The sequence below is a fragment of the Trichoplusia ni genome, unplaced genomic scaffold (assembly GCF_003590095.1).
Source record: "Trichoplusia ni isolate ovarian cell line Hi5 unplaced genomic scaffold, tn1 tig00001707, whole genome shotgun sequence".
NCBI classification, from domain to species: Eukaryota; Metazoa; Arthropoda; class Insecta; order Lepidoptera; family Noctuidae; genus Trichoplusia; species Trichoplusia ni.
Window position 1 is genome coordinate 1 of NW_020800146.1, and position 21113 is coordinate 21113.

The following is a 21113-nucleotide window of genomic DNA, read 5'->3' on the forward strand; positions in this document are numbered from 1 at the left end:
AGAAGAAGCCCGCGCCGCGAAGAAGGCCGCCGCCCCGGCTAAGGCGAAGGGAGGCGCCGCACCCAAGGCCAAGAAGACCGCCAAGCCCCCGACGAAGAAGCCGAAGGCGCCCAAACCCAAGAAGGCCGCCGCTACGCCCAAGTCGAAGCCCGCCGCGAAGAAGGCTTCCGCCGCTAAGAAGTAAGCGACGCCGACCCGAACTCGCGTCCCACGGCTACGAGAGCGGTGTTCAGAGACACGGCACGGCACGGCACGGCAGCGCAGAGCGAACACTCAGTGATTTGAATAGTTCGTTGCGTTGCGTTGAGACGAGACGAGACGAGTATGATGATCGCTGGGTTCGTGTTTGTGTACATGTTGTTGTTGTTGTTGTTGTTGTGTTTCGTTCAACGCTCTTTGTAAACAATTGTGAGTGTGAACAGTTGTTTATGAGTTGGCAAAGCAAGCAAGCTAGCAAGCAAGCAACCAAAAAGCCCTTTTCAGGGCTAACAAAAGTTTCACGGTAACCGGTCCGGAGTGACTAGACCGGTACTGTTTCTCTATGTTGTTGTTGGCGTCAATGATGAGAATAGAGATAGAGATAATTGGTAATAGATAGATAGATAATGGTCGGCTCTTGATATATTATATATAGTGAGCCGTAAATAATATGTATGGTACAGGTCCGCGCGGTGAAGTAAGTAAATATATTATGTATAGGTATAATATAGAGATTGAAAGGTAAACCTGTGCGGATGGAAGGATCTAAGGATGGAAGGAAGGAAGGAAGGAAGGAATAAATAAGGAAATGTTAGAAGCAAGAAGGGAACGATTTGAGAGATAGAGAGGTATAATTATGTATGTTGAATGAATATAGATTGATTGATTGATATTATGTTGAATTCCTTTCGCCCCAGACCGACATGGCTGGCGTCCGGCGTCGCCCGGCAGGGCGACGCCGGCAATTTTTTTGGGTTTTTTTTAAGGATCTTCCCCCCCCCCCACCCCGCACCCCGCACCCCGCACCCCCCCATTACTCTGAAACATAAAACGTAAATTATGATTAAAGAAAAAAAAAATATAAACAACAAGAAAAAAATTGTCTACAACTACGTTCAATTATTACACACATTCTAAAACTTACCATAACCAAAATTCGTGCGTGCGAAGGAAAGAGACGGGGACAACCGAAGCGGCGAACGCGCACGCGCGATTGGAGGGAATCGTACGGCTAGCGCGGTACCCCTACCGCTAACGTAACGCGCCTCTACGTGTTATATATAAGCGAAAATGTTTCGACTAGGGGTATTCAACATTCGTCTCGACAACGGCGCGCACGCGTTGTTGTTCCTATTTGTTGTGTTCGAGTTAACGAGTTTATACTAATCATCATGTCTGGTCGCGGTAAAGGCGGTAAGGTCAAGGGGAAGGCAAAGTCCCGTTCGAACCGTGCCGGTCTACAGTTCCCCGTCGGACGTATACACAGGCTGCTCCGTAATGGAAACTACGCGGAGCGCGTCGGTGCCGGCGCCCCCGTCTACTTGGCCGCCGTGATGGAGTACTTGGCCGCTGAGGTCCTCGAGTTGGCCGGTAACGCCGCCAGGGACAACAAGAAGACCAGGATCATCCCGCGTCATCTTCAGCTGGCCATCCGTAACGACGAGGAGTTGAACAAGCTGCTCTCCGGCGTTACCATCGCTCAAGGTGGTGTGCTGCCCAACATCCAGGCCGTCCTGCTGCCAAAGAAGACCGAGAAGAAAGCCTAAGCTATCGATTTGTCATTCAAATCGCTAGCATCGTTGCAGTGATGCGTGTGTGTGGTGTGTGTCAACGGGTGCGTTATGCTGTAGTGCACGCGCGCTTATATCGATAATGTCCATAATTATATACGCATCCACGGCGTGTCTCTCTGTGCGAGCGTGTAAACTTGTGCCATATGTCGATTGATGCGCGCGTCGCTCTACGATCGGCTCGTTGCGCCGCCGCCGACCAAACAAAAGGCCCTTTTCAGGGCCACAATATGATTCGTGTCAAAAATATAATGAAAGACCGTTTCTTTGGAGAGAGTAACGTCACATAATACAATATTATATTATAATAATATATAACATATATACATAAGAGTAAGAAATTGGTAGCTGTCTTCTATCGATGGATGAATGACAACAGAAGGTTATTACTACTACTACTACTACTACTAGACTCAGATTCAGATTAGGTTCAGATCATAAAGATCTTCAATACTGATTACCATACCTATAAAAAGGGATTCATATTCCAATTAAATAGGTTATGAATTTATTATGAGAGAGATATATAAATTTATACATGGTAAATAAACATAATCAAAAAATGATTTAATCGGTCAGTCAATTTAGATGACATGTAGATGACTGTATTATATGGTATTTTTAATTTAATTTTTTTTTTTTTCTTTTTCTTCTCCGAAATATATATTATAAATTTCGTTTGGTTAAAAAATTAAAACAGAAATCCTCTCCCCTCTCCCTCGGCGGGCTCCTCGCCGCAAGACGGATGCCTCCCCACCCCTCGCACCTCGCCCCGCGAACTCGACTAGCTGCGTTGTGATTGGTCGAGAGCGTCGGTCGAACAGGGTACCTCCGCCGCAACGTTATGAAGCTTGGACCCATTATATAGGGTTAAAGATATCTCGAGATGGGTATTCTCATTCCAGCTACGCTCGGAACGTGTTCGTACGTTCCGATAAGTGATCTCTACGTCTATTATAACAGTTGACAAGTCGTATTATAATCGACATGCCGCCCAAGACTAGCGGAAAGGCCGCCAAGAAGTCTGGCAAAGCCCAGAAGAACATCTCCAAGACCGACAAGAAGAAGAAGAAGCACAAGAGGAAGGAGAGTTACGCCATCTACATCTACAAGGTCCTCAAGCAGGTCCACCCCGACACCGGTATCTCCAGTAAGGCCATGTCTATCATGAACTCGTTCGTGAACGACATCTTCGAGCGTATCGCCGCCGAGGCGTCCCGCCTCGCTCACTACAACAAGAGGTCCACCATCACCTCGAGGGAGGTCCAGACTTCGGTGCGTCTCCTGCTACCCGGCGAGCTCGCCAAGCACGCCGTCAGTGAAGGAACCAAGGCCGTCACCAAGTACACCAGCTCCAAGTGAGCGGTCGATTAGGTGAAGGATCGTCCGTCGCCGCCGAGTCGTGTCATCGTCCGATGTGCTACAGTGCGGTTCAGTGTGATATGTGTATATCGAATGTGTACCTAATGTGTTGTTTGTGAGTGCGGCGTGCGTGCGTGCGTGTCGTTGTGAGTTCTCGTTCTGCTGCTGCAGACGAAACGAACACGACGCGTCGCCGCCCGCCGCCGCAGCACGCGTTTATGTACATATTTGAGATATATCATTGATACCTGGACGCCCGTGCGTACGCTCATGTAGACACCCCGACAAGTCGGTGCGAACATCATGATCAAACAAAAGGCCCTTTTCAGGGCCACAAATCTATTCATGTGAAACTATTTGTATATTCACGTTTCTTTGGTTTTGACGTCTCCTCTACATAATATCGACTACAATAAATAAATAGGATGCAAATTGAAGCTCGAAACTGATACAATAACAAGTTGATGATAGTACACACGATTTATATGAAAATGAAAATAATATCACAAACTTGTCCGCCTCTCTACTAACTTACTTACTTACACGCTTGGGTAGACGCTTATTAATTAATACAATACATAGGTGCACAATACATACACAATATACGCGTAAATATAAGTCCTTATCTATTTACGGGTGTAAGATACATTTTAAGGGTTCGGAGGTGATGAATTGGTGGTATTCTATTATAATTAATTAATAAATAAATAAAACGAACGAACGAATATTTACGCTACAATTATAACGAATAAATTGTATAACATAGTTAAATGTTTTTTAATCATTTGTACTTGGAGAAAAATGCATTGAGAGCTACGATAAATACGATCCGCGACGAGCTTTGAGAACGTTTCAAGAGAAACAAAGCTTATTTCACAGCAGAGGGCGCTCGCGAGCGCGCTCTCGTATCGTATAAAAGGGAGGGAAAACATCGGTGGGTTTTTATTCTCAATCGTTCGTTCGTAGCGTGCGGACGCGTGACGATACGGAATTAAATTATTTGATTTAGTTTGTGTGTGGGTTCGTTAATTCGCGACGTAATGGCTCGTACAAAGCAGACCGCTCGTAAATCCACCGGTGGTAAGGCGCCGAGGAAGCAGCTCGCCACCAAGGCGGCGCGCAAGAGCGCACCGGCGACCGGTGGCGTCAAGAAGCCCCATCGTTACAGGCCCGGTACCGTGGCCCTGCGTGAGATCCGTCGTTACCAGAAGAGTACCGAGCTGTTGATCCGCAAGCTGCCTTTCCAGCGTTTGGTGCGTGAGATAGCTCAGGACTTCAAGACCGATCTCAGATTCCAGAGCTCCGCCGTGATGGCTCTTCAGGAAGCCAGCGAAGCTTACCTCGTCGGTCTCTTCGAAGACACCAACCTGTGCGCCATTCACGCGAAACGCGTCACCATCATGCCTAAGGACATACAGTTGGCGCGCAGAATTCGAGGCGAGCGCGCTTAAACAAAACAATAAAGCGTGCTTTCGTTTCGTACCGACGCCGCCGTGGCTAGGCACATGCTGCAGTGCGCAGCGCTTAGCTTACTATCGTCGTTATAACAACACAAAAAGGCCCTTTTCAGGGCCACATATATTTCATATATTATCATCAAAAATAATATGTTTCTTATGTCGAGACGCGTCAATAACGTTCACTCGAAATATCGAATATAAAAATAAATATGATATGACAATCACGCATGACATACAAATAGAATAGATGTATGTATGCATGCATGCATGCATGCAACTTATGTGTGTGTAAGTGCACCTATATAAAATACCCTTAGATATATATCTCGTATTACTCGTAACAGTCTGAACTGTACTAAATTCGTTACCTACTAGTGTTAGTATTAATATAACTTATTTCATAGCACACAACAAGCTAAATACTGTATACTTAGATAGAACTGATTTCGAAACGTCGTAGGGGTTTATAATACTGATAACTGATAGATATATCCAATCCCGTTAAAATTTAATGTAATTTTTTTTTTTTTTCTAGTAAAATATAAATAAATACAGCGTAGAGACTACATTAAAATCGAGTAAAACTCAAAATTTTGTACTATGGTGGGGGCGCTGTCGTCGCGTTTCGTCCCTCTCCCGCCACACTCGCCTCGCCCCGCGCCGTCTAGATGCGACCCGTGCGCAGGATATAAAAAGGCGGCGGTACGGCGGTAACCGAAACAGTCTCTCGTCGGCGCTCAAACGGCGTTGATCGTGTTTATTTCGTTCGTTCGTTGTCAACGTACATACATAGAAGATGACCGGTCGCGGTAAGGGAGGAAAGGGGCTGGGAAAAGGAGGAGCCAAGCGTCACAGGAAAGTACTTCGTGATAACATCCAGGGTATCACGAAGCCCGCCATCCGTCGTCTGGCTCGCAGAGGCGGCGTCAAACGTATCTCCGGTCTGATCTACGAAGAGACCCGTGGTGTGTTGAAGGTGTTCCTCGAGAACGTGATCCGTGACGCCGTCACTTACACCGAGCACGCCAAGAGGAAGACCGTCACCGCCATGGACGTCGTCTACGCTCTGAAGCGTCAGGGCCGTACCCTCTACGGTTTCGGCGGTTAAACGACCTAATCGACAACATCGGGTTGTTTCGTCGCGGCGAGTGTGTGTGTATGTGTGTACGTTGTGAGTTTTCTGAGTCTTCGACGACGACGACGACGGAGGTGTAGTGTCATGTGTGCGATTACTATCTTAACGCGACTTACACTCACTTCTCGCTCGCACTTCTACACACTACCACTGCTGGCTACGACGAGAGTGTTGCCCGCCCGCCTTCTACTATATCATAGAAGACGCCGGCGCTCGCTCAAACAAAAAGGCCCTTTTCAGGGCCGCATATGATTCATATTTTTTTTATAAAATGTTTCTCTTGACGATTCGTCAACTTTACACGAACACACACACAAACCATAATACGATTATATATTATGTATCAAAAAAATAAGTAGTAGGTGTATGTGTAACATGATAGATTTATCCACCACCGAAATATAGGTACCTTAACACTCAGACTTCCTATATACCTAGTTTTGTGTACATAAAAATATATACTCACCTTGACCTGATTGAGGATCATCACATCACAAGTATGGTAATATAATTTATTGGAATAGAAAGATGCGTATCTACATAGTACGTACTTGTGTTCGTTGGGTTAGGTGAACTTAAAGCAAAATTCGTTCGTAATTTATAACATTTTTATTTTTTACAAACCGAACGCACGCTACTACGCGCGCGGGACAGATATTACATTTAATATGTTCTCTCGCAACTGAATATAGGTAATATTGATAATAAAGTATAAGTAAAGAGATGGATTTAATGTATACCATACGATACGAGGTCAGGAAGAAAATGAAATATTATTATTATACAGAATATTGAAACACGTTCATTCAGTCACGAATTTTATAATAATTCTTCATCTATAATAAAACATAGACACGAATTGTAAATAGGTATCTTAGTCCCCGATATTCTAGGGGGTCTTTACATACATAGTACCTGCTTTAGTTTCGTTTCGTATAATATATATTGCTAACTAGTAACTACGACGGCGAAGACCACCAAGGCGGCGGGGCGCGGATACCGTTTGCCTATCTCACGCGGATTATTCCTTTATTTCATACTTCTTGTGTGTTATAATTATTTCGTATTTTTTTCATTTAAATCACAAACTGAATTATCTTCCGATGACCCGTCTCGATCCCGAGTTATATATTGAATTCGTGTCCGTCCTTAGGCTCTCGACTACTATACGGGAGGAGACCGAGCTCGACGACGACGGTCTAGTCGGTGTGTTTTACGACGGTTCACTTTTACTTAGATAATTATCGACTCCAACTGTCGAATATCAACGAAACGTTGTCGTTTTAAATCTTCGATATCTTCCCTGTTGACGGGTCGACATCGATGCTCCCTAACTATATACTTTAAATGATAAAAATGCATTTTGATATACACCCGAGGTACCGGGAGTACGCCGTCGCCGATTTAAATCGACGCACCGATCGCCTCGACGACCTCACGACGTAACGCGCCGCACCTATACGCACTCAACTTCATGGGGGATCGTATCGAACCCGAATATATAATATTTTATCTAGTTTACCTAAATAAAAATTTATTTTATTAGATACGTGTTAGTGAAAAGTTTCAAGCGTTCATACGAGAAATCGTCGCGCGAGACCGCGGCGCTCGTTACGGTAAAGTTTCGTCGTACCTGACCGACGCTATTCGATGACGAGTAAAGTGGCGACATCTAAGTCTCTCTCTATAACTTCACTTTTATTATCGTCGTTTGTTTGTTTACTTACTTACTTACGTACGTACGTGTTATTATCATCATAAAATGGCAGACACAGCAGTAGCTACCGAGGCTCCGGCACCCGCTACCCCGGCGAAGAAGCAAGCAAGACAGGCCGGCGGCGCCGGGGCGAAGAAGCCTAAAGCCAAGCCGACCCATCCTAAAACATCCGAGATGGTTACGAGCGCGATCAAGGAGATGAAGGAGCGCAGCGGTTCCTCGTTGCAGGCTATCAAGAAGTACATCGCCGCCCAGTACAAGGTCGACTCCGAGAAACTCGCTCCGTTCATAAAGAAGTACCTGAAGAGCGCCGTCGAATCCGGCGTCCTAATTCAGACCAAGGGCAAGGGAGCTTCGGGTTCGTTCAAACTCGAGTCGAAATCGGCCGCGGCGAAGAAACCCGCCGGCGCCGGAGCCGGAAAGGCCGGCGGCAAGGCGGCCTCGTCCGCTACAGCAGCGTCGAAGGCGAAGAAAGCCACCGCTTCTCAGGCGGGAGCCAAGACCAAGAAGGCCGCGGCCGCCGCCGCGAGCGCGTCCGCCGCTTCGGGATCGCCCTCGAAGTCTAAGGCTTCGGCCGCGGCGAGCGCCAAGGAGAAGAAGGCCGCCGCCGCCGCCAAGAAGAAGCCCGCCGCCGCGAAGAAGGCCGCCGCCCCGGCTAAGGCGAAGGGAGGCGCCGCACCCAAGGCCAAGAAGACCGCCAAGCCCCCGACGAAGAAGCCGAAGGCGCCCAAACCCAAGAAGGCCGCCGCTACGCCCAAGTCGAAGCCCGCCGCGAAGAAGGCTTCCGCCGCTAAGAAGTAAGCGACGCCGACCCGAACTCGCGTCCCACGGCTACGAGAGCGGTGTTCAGAGACACGGCACGGCACGGCACGGCAGCGCAGAGCGAACACTCAGTGATTTGAATAGTTCGTTGCGTTGCGTTGAGACGAGACGAGACGAGTATGATGATCGCTGGGTTCGTGTTTGTGTACATGTTGTTGTTGTTGTTGTTGTTGTGTTTCGTTCAACGCTCTTTGTAAACAATTGTGAGTGTGAACAGTTGTTTATGAGTTGGCAAAGCAAGCAAGCTAGCAAGCAAGCAACCAAAAAGCCCTTTTCAGGGCTAACAAAAGTTTCACGGTAACCGGTCCGGAGTGACTAGACCGGTACTGTTTCTCTATGTTGTTGTTGGCGTCAATGATGAGAATAGAGATAGAGATAATTGGTAATAGATAGATAGATAATGGTCGGCTCTTGATATATTATATATAGTGAGCCGTAAATAATATGTATGGTACAGGTCCGCGCGGTGAAGTAAGTAAATATATTATGTATAGGTATAATATAGAGATTGAAAGGTAAACCTGTGCGGATGGAAGGATCTAAGGATGGAAGGAAGGAAGGAAGGAAGGAATAAATAAGGAAATGTTAGAAGCAAGAAGGGAACGATTTGAGAGATAGAGAGGTATAATTATGTATGTTGAATGAATATAGATTGATTGATTGATATTATGTTGAATTCCTTTCGCCCCAGACCGACATGGCTGGCGTCCGGCGTCGCCCGGCAGGGCGACGCCGGCAATTTTTTTGGGTTTTTTTTAAGGATCTTCCCCCCCCCCCACCCCGCACCCCGCACCCCGCACCCCCCCATTACTCTGAAACATAAAACGTAAATTATGATTAAAGAAAAAAAAAATATAAACAACAAGAAAAAAATTGTCTACAACTACGTTCAATTATTACACACATTCTAAAACTTACCATAACCAAAATTCGTGCGTGCGAAGGAAAGAGACGGGGACAACCGAAGCGGCGAACGCGCACGCGCGATTGGAGGGAATCGTACGGCTAGCGCGGTACCCCTACCGCTAACGTAACGCGCCTCTACGTGTTATATATAAGCGAAAATGTTTCGACTAGGGGTATTCAACATTCGTCTCGACAACGGCGCGCACGCGTTGTTGTTCCTATTTGTTGTGTTCGAGTTAACGAGTTTATACTAATCATCATGTCTGGTCGCGGTAAAGGCGGTAAGGTCAAGGGGAAGGCAAAGTCCCGTTCGAACCGTGCCGGTCTACAGTTCCCCGTCGGACGTATACACAGGCTGCTCCGTAATGGAAACTACGCGGAGCGCGTCGGTGCCGGCGCCCCCGTCTACTTGGCCGCCGTGATGGAGTACTTGGCCGCTGAGGTCCTCGAGTTGGCCGGTAACGCCGCCAGGGACAACAAGAAGACCAGGATCATCCCGCGTCATCTTCAGCTGGCCATCCGTAACGACGAGGAGTTGAACAAGCTGCTCTCCGGCGTTACCATCGCTCAAGGTGGTGTGCTGCCCAACATCCAGGCCGTCCTGCTGCCAAAGAAGACCGAGAAGAAAGCCTAAGCTATCGATTTGTCATTCAAATCGCTAGCATCGTTGCAGTGATGCGTGTGTGTGGTGTGTGTCAACGGGTGCGTTATGCTGTAGTGCACGCGCGCTTATATCGATAATGTCCATAATTATATACGCATCCACGGCGTGTCTCTCTGTGCGAGCGTGTAAACTTGTGCCATATGTCGATTGATGCGCGCGTCGCTCTACGATCGGCTCGTTGCGCCGCCGCCGACCAAACAAAAGGCCCTTTTCAGGGCCACAATATGATTCGTGTCAAAAATATAATGAAAGACCGTTTCTTTGGAGAGAGTAACGTCACATAATACAATATTATATTATAATAATATATAACATATATACATAAGAGTAAGAAATTGGTAGCTGTCTTCTATCGATGGATGAATGACAACAGAAGGTTATTACTACTACTACTACTACTACTAGACTCAGATTCAGATTAGGTTCAGATCATAAAGATCTTCAATACTGATTACCATACCTATAAAAAGGGATTCATATTCCAATTAAATAGGTTATGAATTTATTATGAGAGAGATATATAAATTTATACATGGTAAATAAACATAATCAAAAAATGATTTAATCGGTCAGTCAATTTAGATGACATGTAGATGACTGTATTATATGGTATTTTTAATTTAATTTTTTTTTTTTTCTTTTTCTTCTCCGAAATATATATTATAAATTTCGTTTGGTTAAAAAATTAAAACAGAAATCCTCTCCCCTCTCCCTCGGCGGGCTCCTCGCCGCAAGACGGATGCCTCCCCACCCCTCGCACCTCGCCCCGCGAACTCGACTAGCTGCGTTGTGATTGGTCGAGAGCGTCGGTCGAACAGGGTACCTCCGCCGCAACGTTATGAAGCTTGGACCCATTATATAGGGTTAAAGATATCTCGAGATGGGTATTCTCATTCCAGCTACGCTCGGAACGTGTTCGTACGTTCCGATAAGTGATCTCTACGTCTATTATAACAGTTGACAAGTCGTATTATAATCGACATGCCGCCCAAGACTAGCGGAAAGGCCGCCAAGAAGTCTGGCAAAGCCCAGAAGAACATCTCCAAGACCGACAAGAAGAAGAAGAAGCACAAGAGGAAGGAGAGTTACGCCATCTACATCTACAAGGTCCTCAAGCAGGTCCACCCCGACACCGGTATCTCCAGTAAGGCCATGTCTATCATGAACTCGTTCGTGAACGACATCTTCGAGCGTATCGCCGCCGAGGCGTCCCGCCTCGCTCACTACAACAAGAGGTCCACCATCACCTCGAGGGAGGTCCAGACTTCGGTGCGTCTCCTGCTACCCGGCGAGCTCGCCAAGCACGCCGTCAGTGAAGGAACCAAGGCCGTCACCAAGTACACCAGCTCCAAGTGAGCGGTCGATTAGGTGAAGGATCGTCCGTCGCCGCCGAGTCGTGTCATCGTCCGATGTGCTACAGTGCGGTTCAGTGTGATATGTGTATATCGAATGTGTACCTAATGTGTTGTTTGTGAGTGCGGCGTGCGTGCGTGCGTGTCGTTGTGAGTTCTCGTTCTGCTGCTGCAGACGAAACGAACACGACGCGTCGCCGCCCGCCGCCGCAGCACGCGTTTATGTACATATTTGAGATATATCATTGATACCTGGACGCCCGTGCGTACGCTCATGTAGACACCCCGACAAGTCGGTGCGAACATCATGATCAAACAAAAGGCCCTTTTCAGGGCCACAAATCTATTCATGTGAAACTATTTGTATATTCACGTTTCTTTGGTTTTGACGTCTCCTCTACATAATATCGACTACAATAAATAAATAGGATGCAAATTGAAGCTCGAAACTGATACAATAACAAGTTGATGATAGTACACACGATTTATATGAAAATGAAAATAATATCACAAACTTGTCCGCCTCTCTACTAACTTACTTACTTACACGCTTGGGTAGACGCTTATTAATTAATACAATACATAGGTGCACAATACATACACAATATACGCGTAAATATAAGTCCTTATCTATTTACGGGTGTAAGATACATTTTAAGGGTTCGGAGGTGATGAATTGGTGGTATTCTATTATAATTAATTAATAAATAAATAAAACGAACGAACGAATATTTACGCTACAATTATAACGAATAAATTGTATAACATAGTTAAATGTTTTTTAATCATTTGTACTTGGAGAAAAATGCATTGAGAGCTACGATAAATACGATCCGCGACGAGCTTTGAGAACGTTTCAAGAGAAACAAAGCTTATTTCACAGCAGAGGGCGCTCGCGAGCGCGCTCTCGTATCGTATAAAAGGGAGGGAAAACATCGGTGGGTTTTTATTCTCAATCGTTCGTTCGTAGCGTGCGGACGCGTGACGATACGGAATTAAATTATTTGATTTAGTTTGTGTGTGGGTTCGTTAATTCGCGACGTAATGGCTCGTACAAAGCAGACCGCTCGTAAATCCACCGGTGGTAAGGCGCCGAGGAAGCAGCTCGCCACCAAGGCGGCGCGCAAGAGCGCACCGGCGACCGGTGGCGTCAAGAAGCCCCATCGTTACAGGCCCGGTACCGTGGCCCTGCGTGAGATCCGTCGTTACCAGAAGAGTACCGAGCTGTTGATCCGCAAGCTGCCTTTCCAGCGTTTGGTGCGTGAGATAGCTCAGGACTTCAAGACCGATCTCAGATTCCAGAGCTCCGCCGTGATGGCTCTTCAGGAAGCCAGCGAAGCTTACCTCGTCGGTCTCTTCGAAGACACCAACCTGTGCGCCATTCACGCGAAACGCGTCACCATCATGCCTAAGGACATACAGTTGGCGCGCAGAATTCGAGGCGAGCGCGCTTAAACAAAACAATAAAGCGTGCTTTCGTTTCGTACCGACGCCGCCGTGGCTAGGCACATGCTGCAGTGCGCAGCGCTTAGCTTACTATCGTCGTTATAACAACACAAAAAGGCCCTTTTCAGGGCCACATATATTTCATATATTATCATCAAAAATAATATGTTTCTTATGTCGAGACGCGTCAATAACGTTCACTCGAAATATCGAATATAAAAATAAATATGATATGACAATCACGCATGACATACAAATAGAATAGATGTATGTATGCATGCATGCATGCATGCAACTTATGTGTGTGTAAGTGCACCTATATAAAATACCCTTAGATATATATCTCGTATTACTCGTAACAGTCTGAACTGTACTAAATTCGTTACCTACTAGTGTTAGTATTAATATAACTTATTTCATAGCACACAACAAGCTAAATACTGTATACTTAGATAGAACTGATTTCGAAACGTCGTAGGGGTTTATAATACTGATAACTGATAGATATATCCAATCCCGTTAAAATTTAATGTAATTTTTTTTTTTTTTCTAGTAAAATATAAATAAATACAGCGTAGAGACTACATTAAAATCGAGTAAAACTCAAAATTTTGTACTATGGTGGGGGCGCTGTCGTCGCGTTTCGTCCCTCTCCCGCCACACTCGCCTCGCCCCGCGCCGTCTAGATGCGACCCGTGCGCAGGATATAAAAAGGCGGCGGTACGGCGGTAACCGAAACAGTCTCTCGTCGGCGCTCAAACGGCGTTGATCGTGTTTATTTCGTTCGTTCGTTGTCAACGTACATACATAGAAGATGACCGGTCGCGGTAAGGGAGGAAAGGGGCTGGGAAAAGGAGGAGCCAAGCGTCACAGGAAAGTACTTCGTGATAACATCCAGGGTATCACGAAGCCCGCCATCCGTCGTCTGGCTCGCAGAGGCGGCGTCAAACGTATCTCCGGTCTGATCTACGAAGAGACCCGTGGTGTGTTGAAGGTGTTCCTCGAGAACGTGATCCGTGACGCCGTCACTTACACCGAGCACGCCAAGAGGAAGACCGTCACCGCCATGGACGTCGTCTACGCTCTGAAGCGTCAGGGCCGTACCCTCTACGGTTTCGGCGGTTAAACGACCTAATCGACAACATCGGGTTGTTTCGTCGCGGCGAGTGTGTGTGTATGTGTGTACGTTGTGAGTTTTCTGAGTCTTCGACGACGACGACGACGGAGGTGTAGTGTCATGTGTGCGATTACTATCTTAACGCGACTTACACTCACTTCTCGCTCGCACTTCTACACACTACCACTGCTGGCTACGACGAGAGTGTTGCCCGCCCGCCTTCTACTATATCATAGAAGACGCCGGCGCTCGCTCAAACAAAAAGGCCCTTTTCAGGGCCGCATATGATTCATATTTTTTTTATAAAATGTTTCTCTTGACGATTCGTCAACTTTACACGAACACACACACAAACCATAATACGATTATATATTATGTATCAAAAAAATAAGTAGTAGGTGTATGTGTAACATGATAGATTTATCCACCACCGAAATATAGGTACCTTAACACTCAGACTTCCTATATACCTAGTTTTGTGTACATAAAAATATATACTCACCTTGACCTGATTGAGGATCATCACATCACAAGTATGGTAATATAATTTATTGGAATAGAAAGATGCGTATCTACATAGTACGTACTTGTGTTCGTTGGGTTAGGTGAACTTAAAGCAAAATTCGTTCGTAATTTATAACATTTTTATTTTTTACAAACCGAACGCACGCTACTACGCGCGCGGGACAGATATTACATTTAATATGTTCTCTCGCAACTGAATATAGGTAATATTGATAATAAAGTATAAGTAAAGAGATGGATTTAATGTATACCATACGATACGAGGTCAGGAAGAAAATGAAATATTATTATTATACAGAATATTGAAACACGTTCATTCAGTCACGAATTTTATAATAATTCTTCATCTATAATAAAACATAGACACGAATTGTAAATAGGTATCTTAGTCCCCGATATTCTAGGGGGTCTTTACATACATAGTACCTGCTTTAGTTTCGTTTCGTATAATATATATTGCTAACTAGTAACTACGACGGCGAAGACCACCAAGGCGGCGGGGCGCGGATACCGTTTGCCTATCTCACGCGGATTATTCCTTTATTTCATACTTCTTGTGTGTTATAATTATTTCGTATTTTTTTCATTTAAATCACAAACTGAATTATCTTCCGATGACCCGTCTCGATCCCGAGTTATATATTGAATTCGTGTCCGTCCTTAGGCTCTCGACTACTATACGGGAGGAGACCGAGCTCGACGACGACGGTCTAGTCGGTGTGTTTTACGACGGTTCACTTTTACTTAGATAATTATCGACTCCAACTGTCGAATATCAACGAAACGTTGTCGTTTTAAATCTTCGATATCTTCCCTGTTGACGGGTCGACATCGATGCTCCCTAACTATATACTTTAAATGATAAAAATGCATTTTGATATACACCCGAGGTACCGGGAGTACGCCGTCGCCGATTTAAATCGACGCACCGATCGCCTCGACGACCTCACGACGTAACGCGCCGCACCTATACGCACTCAACTTCATGGGGGATCGTATCGAACCCGACTGCCCGACTCCCGACTCCGACTCCGACGATTATAATAATATATAAGAGTATCAAGGGCACCTATATTTATACCCATCCCGTTAAGTGGGCGTGTCCTGCCCGGGCTCTCGTCCAATAAGAAAAAAGAGCGCTTCTTATTGGCCGATGCGTAACGACTGAGAATGAATTTAGTGTTGAATTATTTTTTTGGGAAAACGCATTTGCTTTTTAATTTTTTATGAAATTTTACGTTATTATCTAATTTATTGCATTTAATGTTTTAACAGCCTTTAGTTGGCGTAGATGTATCATGTGTGTACCATATTTATATTAGAGAAGTAAATCCATCTCTTTCCAGCCATAATCGTAGCAGTTTCAGTTTTATAAAATTTGTCCTTAATCATAAAATAAATATAGAAAGAAAGACGAAGTTTGTTTAACGGTGACATCTTCAAGTAATTGTGTTTTACAAACCTGTATCAAATAAATTCAAACCTGTATCACTTACGGCTGATGATAATGTAACATCTGTTTTTCATTGATTCAATCAATAATCCTGGATTAAAGACAAATTAATTGTTTAAATCATAATGCCTTACCATTTAAATTCTGTTTAAGCAGTATACGTTCTAAAATAATCGTATAAAGTTCTTGTTACGGAATCATTCGAGAGAATGGCTTAGGTAGCGGGGGGGCTACTGCGCTCAAAATGTAATCCGGCCAATGACATTCACTTTACGTGTTCGGGAATGTATGAAAAAAAAATACGCAATGTTTTAAATTTAGTATGAAAATAAAGATTATACTAGACAACAGCATAAACTAAAAAACTTCGAAAGGGAAAAGATAGCTACATTTAGCTACGTCACAACTGAGGTCATTTGATAAATATGAGGCCAACATTTAACCAGTTTAAATCTGGTGGCGTGCCATAGAAGATACTTTATGCTATGGACTTGTGTCTGTAGAATGACGATGAAGTCTGCTAAATCAGCATCATATTTTTATTACTGGGTGCAAGTTTCTTCGTGGTTCAAAAATGTGCATCGGTTTATGTATGGTTGTAAGTTTAAGCAACGGATTCTTCTGCGGCGTCTATTAAAGATGATCAATTCAAAGATCGTAGGTTTTAATACCGGCACGCACGAAAGTTCTTTGAAATTTCCGTGCGCCCCTGGGATTTTATTGGTATGTTTAGCCTCATTAGAGGCTTTTACGGGTTTAACTCCATGTTCGTCAGAACATGAAATGAGTCCTAATTGTAAAGCATGTTTTAATAAATTAATTGACATTTGGATAACGAAATACAGGTGTTTTAGTACCTGGCAATCCATCGCTATGAGGTAAGTACTTATCTAATACAGACTTTTAAAGAGGTGGATGTTGAACTATGGTAAGGACAAGAGAGAGAAAACTAGAAGTATAGTCTTATCGGTTAAAAAAAAACTAATGGATCGTTACCGAGAAATTTAAGCACTACAATTTAAAGTAAGAAACGAAGAAAATTCTATGAATTGTGACCTACAATTCATAGAATTTACTTCTAGTTTCTTCGAATTAGGATATTATTTTCTGTTGAATTTCCGTTCACGGTCTTCGCTCGTTATTTCTTAGCCAACTACGCTCAAGATATTTCAGGATATGTTACAGTTTTCAAAATCAAATGTTTTTATTTCAAATAGGCCGTTTATCAGGCACTTTTAAAACTTTGTATTACTGACTCTAGTTGCACCGTTCCAAAGTGTCATTCTTATGGAGAGCGGCAAGAAACTCCAACAATTAGTTCTATTTACAGTTGAATTCTATATGAGCGAAGGCAGGTCTGGTGCATCATGTATCTCTGTATGTGCTTATCAAGGTAGAGACGACGTTAATAAAAGAGAGATGGGAGTAATTAGTGAATAAAATTATATACACCTAACATACGAAGAGTTATACACAGCACTGGTTCAAATAGAGGCTCTGCTCAACTCGCGCACGCTCACGCCGTTGTCTTTGGACCCTAATGACCTTATGCCTCTAACACCACTACATTTCCTAATTTAGGACGAATGCTCACATCATTACCTGGACCTTCCTGTGAAGAAGCTTCTCTAACTCACTTAAAGCGATATGAGAGGATCCAGGCGTTACGTCAACATTTTTGGTCACGGTGTAATAAGGAGTATATCTCGGAGCTACAGAAACGTACTAAATGGAGATCTTCAAAGGCTGCATTAGAAATAGATCGCGTGGTTGTAATAAAGGAAGATAATCTACCACCATTGAAATGGCGACTAGGCCGAATCACAGCAGTCATTCCAGGACCCGATGGAATCAATCGTGTTGCGGATATACGCACTGCCAACTGGAGTGGTTCGGCGTGCATGAAAGGTGACCTTTCAACGCCCGGGGGCATGTTCAGATTTCATAATTTGCTCCTACCAGAATACGCGCACTACGCGAGAACTTCATAAATTGCCTAATGATGTTCATCAGGCGTTAATTAATGGGACATGGAATATTTTCATATTTTATCTTCTTGTCTTTGTTACGGAACACATCATATTTCAACAGTTCCTGAATTTTAATTATTTTTAACTGCCTAAACCTCAAATCATATACATATAAGACGTTAATTGTAGTTATCTAGAGAGTAAAAGCTATCAGAGAAAGATATATCTACTTGTACATGAAAATGCAATTAATCTTTAAGTCTTATAAATTAAAATGAGCCTCTTGAATCAAACATTGTTCTACTGATTAAGATAAAAGACCGCTATAAATTTCAGTTTTGTGAAACTCAAGATACCGAAAACTACTAAACCCTCCTAACTAATCATCATTAAAAAAATATTCAACACACTCCATTACATCATTATCTATAGTACAGAAACTAGAACTAGAAACAGAGTTTTTATTAAAATTTGGACAATTAACTAGAAAAAACATAAAGATTATACGCAAACTCACAAGTATTTTATAAAGGAACTGTGTCTAAGCATTTAATGTAAGAAAATATTCATGTAACCCCCTAAAAAACACTATCTCTATTCACCCCTTGAAACTCTATTCACCCCGTTTTACCGTAACAATCATCATACGACGACCAAGGATCCCGTTCAGTGTAGATAGACTTGCTAGTTTAGCTACAACCCGATAGATGGCACTAGAACTACTTGCTTGTTTAGCCACTGCCTACTAGGTGGCGCTAACAGCAAAAGAGTAAAAGTATTGAAATTCTTGAATATCAGTTTAACCTTTGTTACACTTCGTTTCAGAAAATAAGGGAATTAAAAAAATACATAATTGTAATATTAAAATTAGAGGAAACCTGAAATAGTGAGCAGGACCAGAAAGGATTTAGACGAAACTTTGAACAAATATATTTATGACCAGAATTAGCATAAAGGATAGTTTTTATCCCGATTTTATGTTCCTGTGGGACCTTTTTTGATTTGAAGCGAGCAGGCCCGCGGGCAGCAGCTAGTCTGCGGATGAGTGTGATTCTATGGTTCTCAGTTTAGTATGGAGTGAAAACAGCTAATTATATACTAATATATAAAGCTGAAGAGTGTTGGGGGTTCCAGGACATTTTTTAAAAAGAAAACTATAATTACGTCTTGCCACTCCTCCCCTTGTTTACTCCAACAGAACAAGAAGAAGAATAAGAAAAAGCACAGATAATAAAAAATACAATCTATACTAATATATAAAGCTGAAGAGTTTGTTTGTTTGTTTGATTGTTTGAACGCGCTAATCTCAGGACCCACTGATCCAAATTGAAAAGTTATTTTTGTGTTGAATAGACCATTCATCGAGGAAGGCTTTAGGCTATAAACCATCACGCTGCGACTAATAGGAGCGAAGATACAATGGAAAATGTGAAAAAAGACAGGGCAGGTATAAGTCATAACTTATATCTTCTACCCACGGGGACGAAGTCGCGGGCAACAGCTAGTATAAAATAATGTTCATTCGCGCACCGTTCGCGCGCATTCATCGGTCGTGTTCCAGCGTTGTCGCGTTCCGTCAATAGATGGCGTGTGAGTAGCGAACAAAGAGTTTGTTTGAACGCGCTAATCTCAGGAACTATTGGGTTGAATTAAAAAAATATTTTTGTGTTGAATAGACCATTTATCAAGGAAGGTTATAGACTATATAACATCACGCTGCGACTACTAGGAGCGAAGATACAATGGAAAATGTGGAAAAGCGGGGAAAATTATTCTTTGAGGGCTTTCGTTGCGTGCGCTGTGAAAACGGTTCAAGATCTTCAAAACACATGGACGAAGAGGCGGGCAACATCTAGTCAGTTATATAACAGAGATGGTTACATTAAAGAGGTTCGAGCTCGTACACAGTCAACGTAAAGTGTCGTGATGATGAAACATGTTTCAAGACAAATGAGTTCGACATAAGACGCACAAGGACGCGTAACGTGTGTGTGTTTCTTAACATTTTGACATGTAATTAGAAGGTTACAAATATAAGTGACACACGTCCCCAAAGTCTAACCATTTAAACGGTTTTGTGGGCATGTAAATTACTGATTTTATGTAATAAAGGAGTAATAAAGACTTTTGAATTAAATTGAATGTAGAACTATATTATTAATATTATTATCATCATCATCATTATTAACTAGCTGTTGCCCGCGACTTCGTCCGCGTGGTTAGAAGATATAAGTGAGGAGCGCAACTACTGTCCTTATTTATAAGTATGTAATAGGAGAGAAATAAAGAATTTTGAATTGAATTGAATTTATAACTTATTAATAATATTTAATTCCAAATGTACGTATTTAAATAGGGGATGGTGCAGTAAGTCTGCGTTAGATTTATTTTTTTGTTTTGTAATTTTTAATACCGGCAGCAGTTGTGGCATGCCCCTTAGTTGTCACTGCCTGCGGTGGCGTCTTGGGTCGGGTCACCTCCTTCCCTCTAATATGGCGAGGGAGGTGATGGCTGACCCTTGCGTCATGCTCGTGAACGGGTGCTACTTGTAGTGACCAGTCGTACTGCCGACTTGGTCTTTAGTTCATTAAGTATATTATCTATATTAGTCATACCCCACCCTCTGTACACGATGTCTTATTTTTTACAGCGTTTATTTAATAATCAATTTATGTATGTATGTGTTTGTCATGTGTAATTGTAAAAAAAGCGTCAGCGTTCTATGTTCTCGAGTTTGTTGCGATGTTTCTTCTTCACAACTAGAGCTCGGAGACGGTGAAGGGTGGGCGATACGAGGAAATGTCTATGTAAAATTGACGTTCAATAAGTACCTTGTAGCCTAGTTATAATAAATGGATTTAGATTTCGTGTGCACGAGCCCTACATTAAAGAATGATCTAATTAATTAAGCACGGTATTAATATTTTTAAGCATCTTCACTTAGTATTGTAATTCTTGTGTCGCGGGGAGCCTACAAACATTCAAATAAAAAGCACAAAGACACATTATTAAACCGTGCCAATTACCGTGAATTTCAGTTGAAGGATAGCTTATTTTGCGGACGACCTATAGTTCTAACTGAGGTAAGCAGGGTTGTGGGCGGGACATATTCTTCCCAATATGGCGGCACGGGCACATTGCTCGTAGGCACAAATGTAAAAACAATGGCACGATAACAAATTTACGTAAGCTAATCCAGTTTTGCTCAGCTAAGGATTGACTTATTTATATGAAAAACCTGAATTAAAAGTGTTATTGCTTTATAATTGCGTTATCTCGGTAATTATAAGCTGTCTTTAATTAAAAAAACACACATAAGGATTAAATTCCTTAGTGCGGGAATCGTTTTTTTTTTATAAAAAATATGAATATACATACTAAACGTTCGTTTTGGCAAACCTCTGAAATGGCTGGA

The 21113-nt window shown here is 43.3% G+C and overlaps 7 protein-coding genes across 7 annotated transcripts; all 7 read left to right on the forward strand.

Annotated features, from left to right (window-relative positions):
• Window positions 1–1170: 1170 nt before the first annotated feature.
• On the forward strand, window positions 1171–1998 carry LOC113507347 (histone H2A). The gene has a single exon (XM_026890207.1). It carries the CDS (start codon window positions 1371–1373, stop codon window positions 1743–1745), a length of 375 nt encoding a protein of 124 aa, XP_026746008.1. The 5' UTR covers window positions 1171–1370; the 3' UTR covers window positions 1746–1998.
• A 652-nt stretch (window positions 1999–2650) lies between these two features.
• LOC113507349 (histone H2B) lies at window positions 2651–3641 on the forward strand. The gene has a single exon (XM_026890210.1). The coding sequence runs from the start codon at window positions 2757–2759 to the stop codon at window positions 3129–3131; it is 375 nt and encodes a 124-aa protein (XP_026746011.1). The 5' UTR covers window positions 2651–2756; the 3' UTR covers window positions 3132–3641.
• A 402-nt stretch (window positions 3642–4043) lies between these two features.
• Window positions 4044–4708, forward strand: LOC113507346 (histone H3). Its single transcript, XM_026890206.1, has one exon. It carries the CDS (start codon window positions 4172–4174, stop codon window positions 4580–4582), a length of 411 nt encoding a protein of 136 aa, XP_026746007.1. The 5' UTR covers window positions 4044–4171; the 3' UTR covers window positions 4583–4708.
• A 434-nt stretch (window positions 4709–5142) lies between these two features.
• LOC113507351 lies at window positions 5143–14033 on the forward strand. The gene is made up of 4 exons (XM_026890212.1): window positions 5143–5685; window positions 9834–9843; window positions 12201–12573; window positions 13445–14033. Exons 1-4 carry the CDS (start codon window positions 5388–5390, stop codon window positions 13757–13759), a joined length of 996 nt encoding a protein of 331 aa, XP_026746013.1. The 5' UTR covers window positions 5143–5387; the 3' UTR covers window positions 13760–14033.
• On the forward strand, window positions 5700–8930 carry LOC113507344 (histone H1C-like). Its single transcript, XM_026890205.1, has one exon. It carries the CDS (start codon window positions 7489–7491, stop codon window positions 8242–8244), a length of 756 nt encoding a protein of 251 aa, XP_026746006.1. The 5' UTR covers window positions 5700–7488; the 3' UTR covers window positions 8245–8930.
• LOC113507348 (histone H2A) lies at window positions 9231–10058 on the forward strand. Its single transcript, XM_026890208.1, has one exon. It carries the CDS (start codon window positions 9431–9433, stop codon window positions 9803–9805), a length of 375 nt encoding a protein of 124 aa, XP_026746009.1. The 5' UTR covers window positions 9231–9430; the 3' UTR covers window positions 9806–10058.
• LOC113507350 (histone H2B) lies at window positions 10711–11701 on the forward strand. Its single transcript, XM_026890211.1, has one exon. It carries the CDS (start codon window positions 10817–10819, stop codon window positions 11189–11191), a length of 375 nt encoding a protein of 124 aa, XP_026746012.1. The 5' UTR covers window positions 10711–10816; the 3' UTR covers window positions 11192–11701.
• Window positions 14034–21113: the final 7080 nt, after the last annotated feature.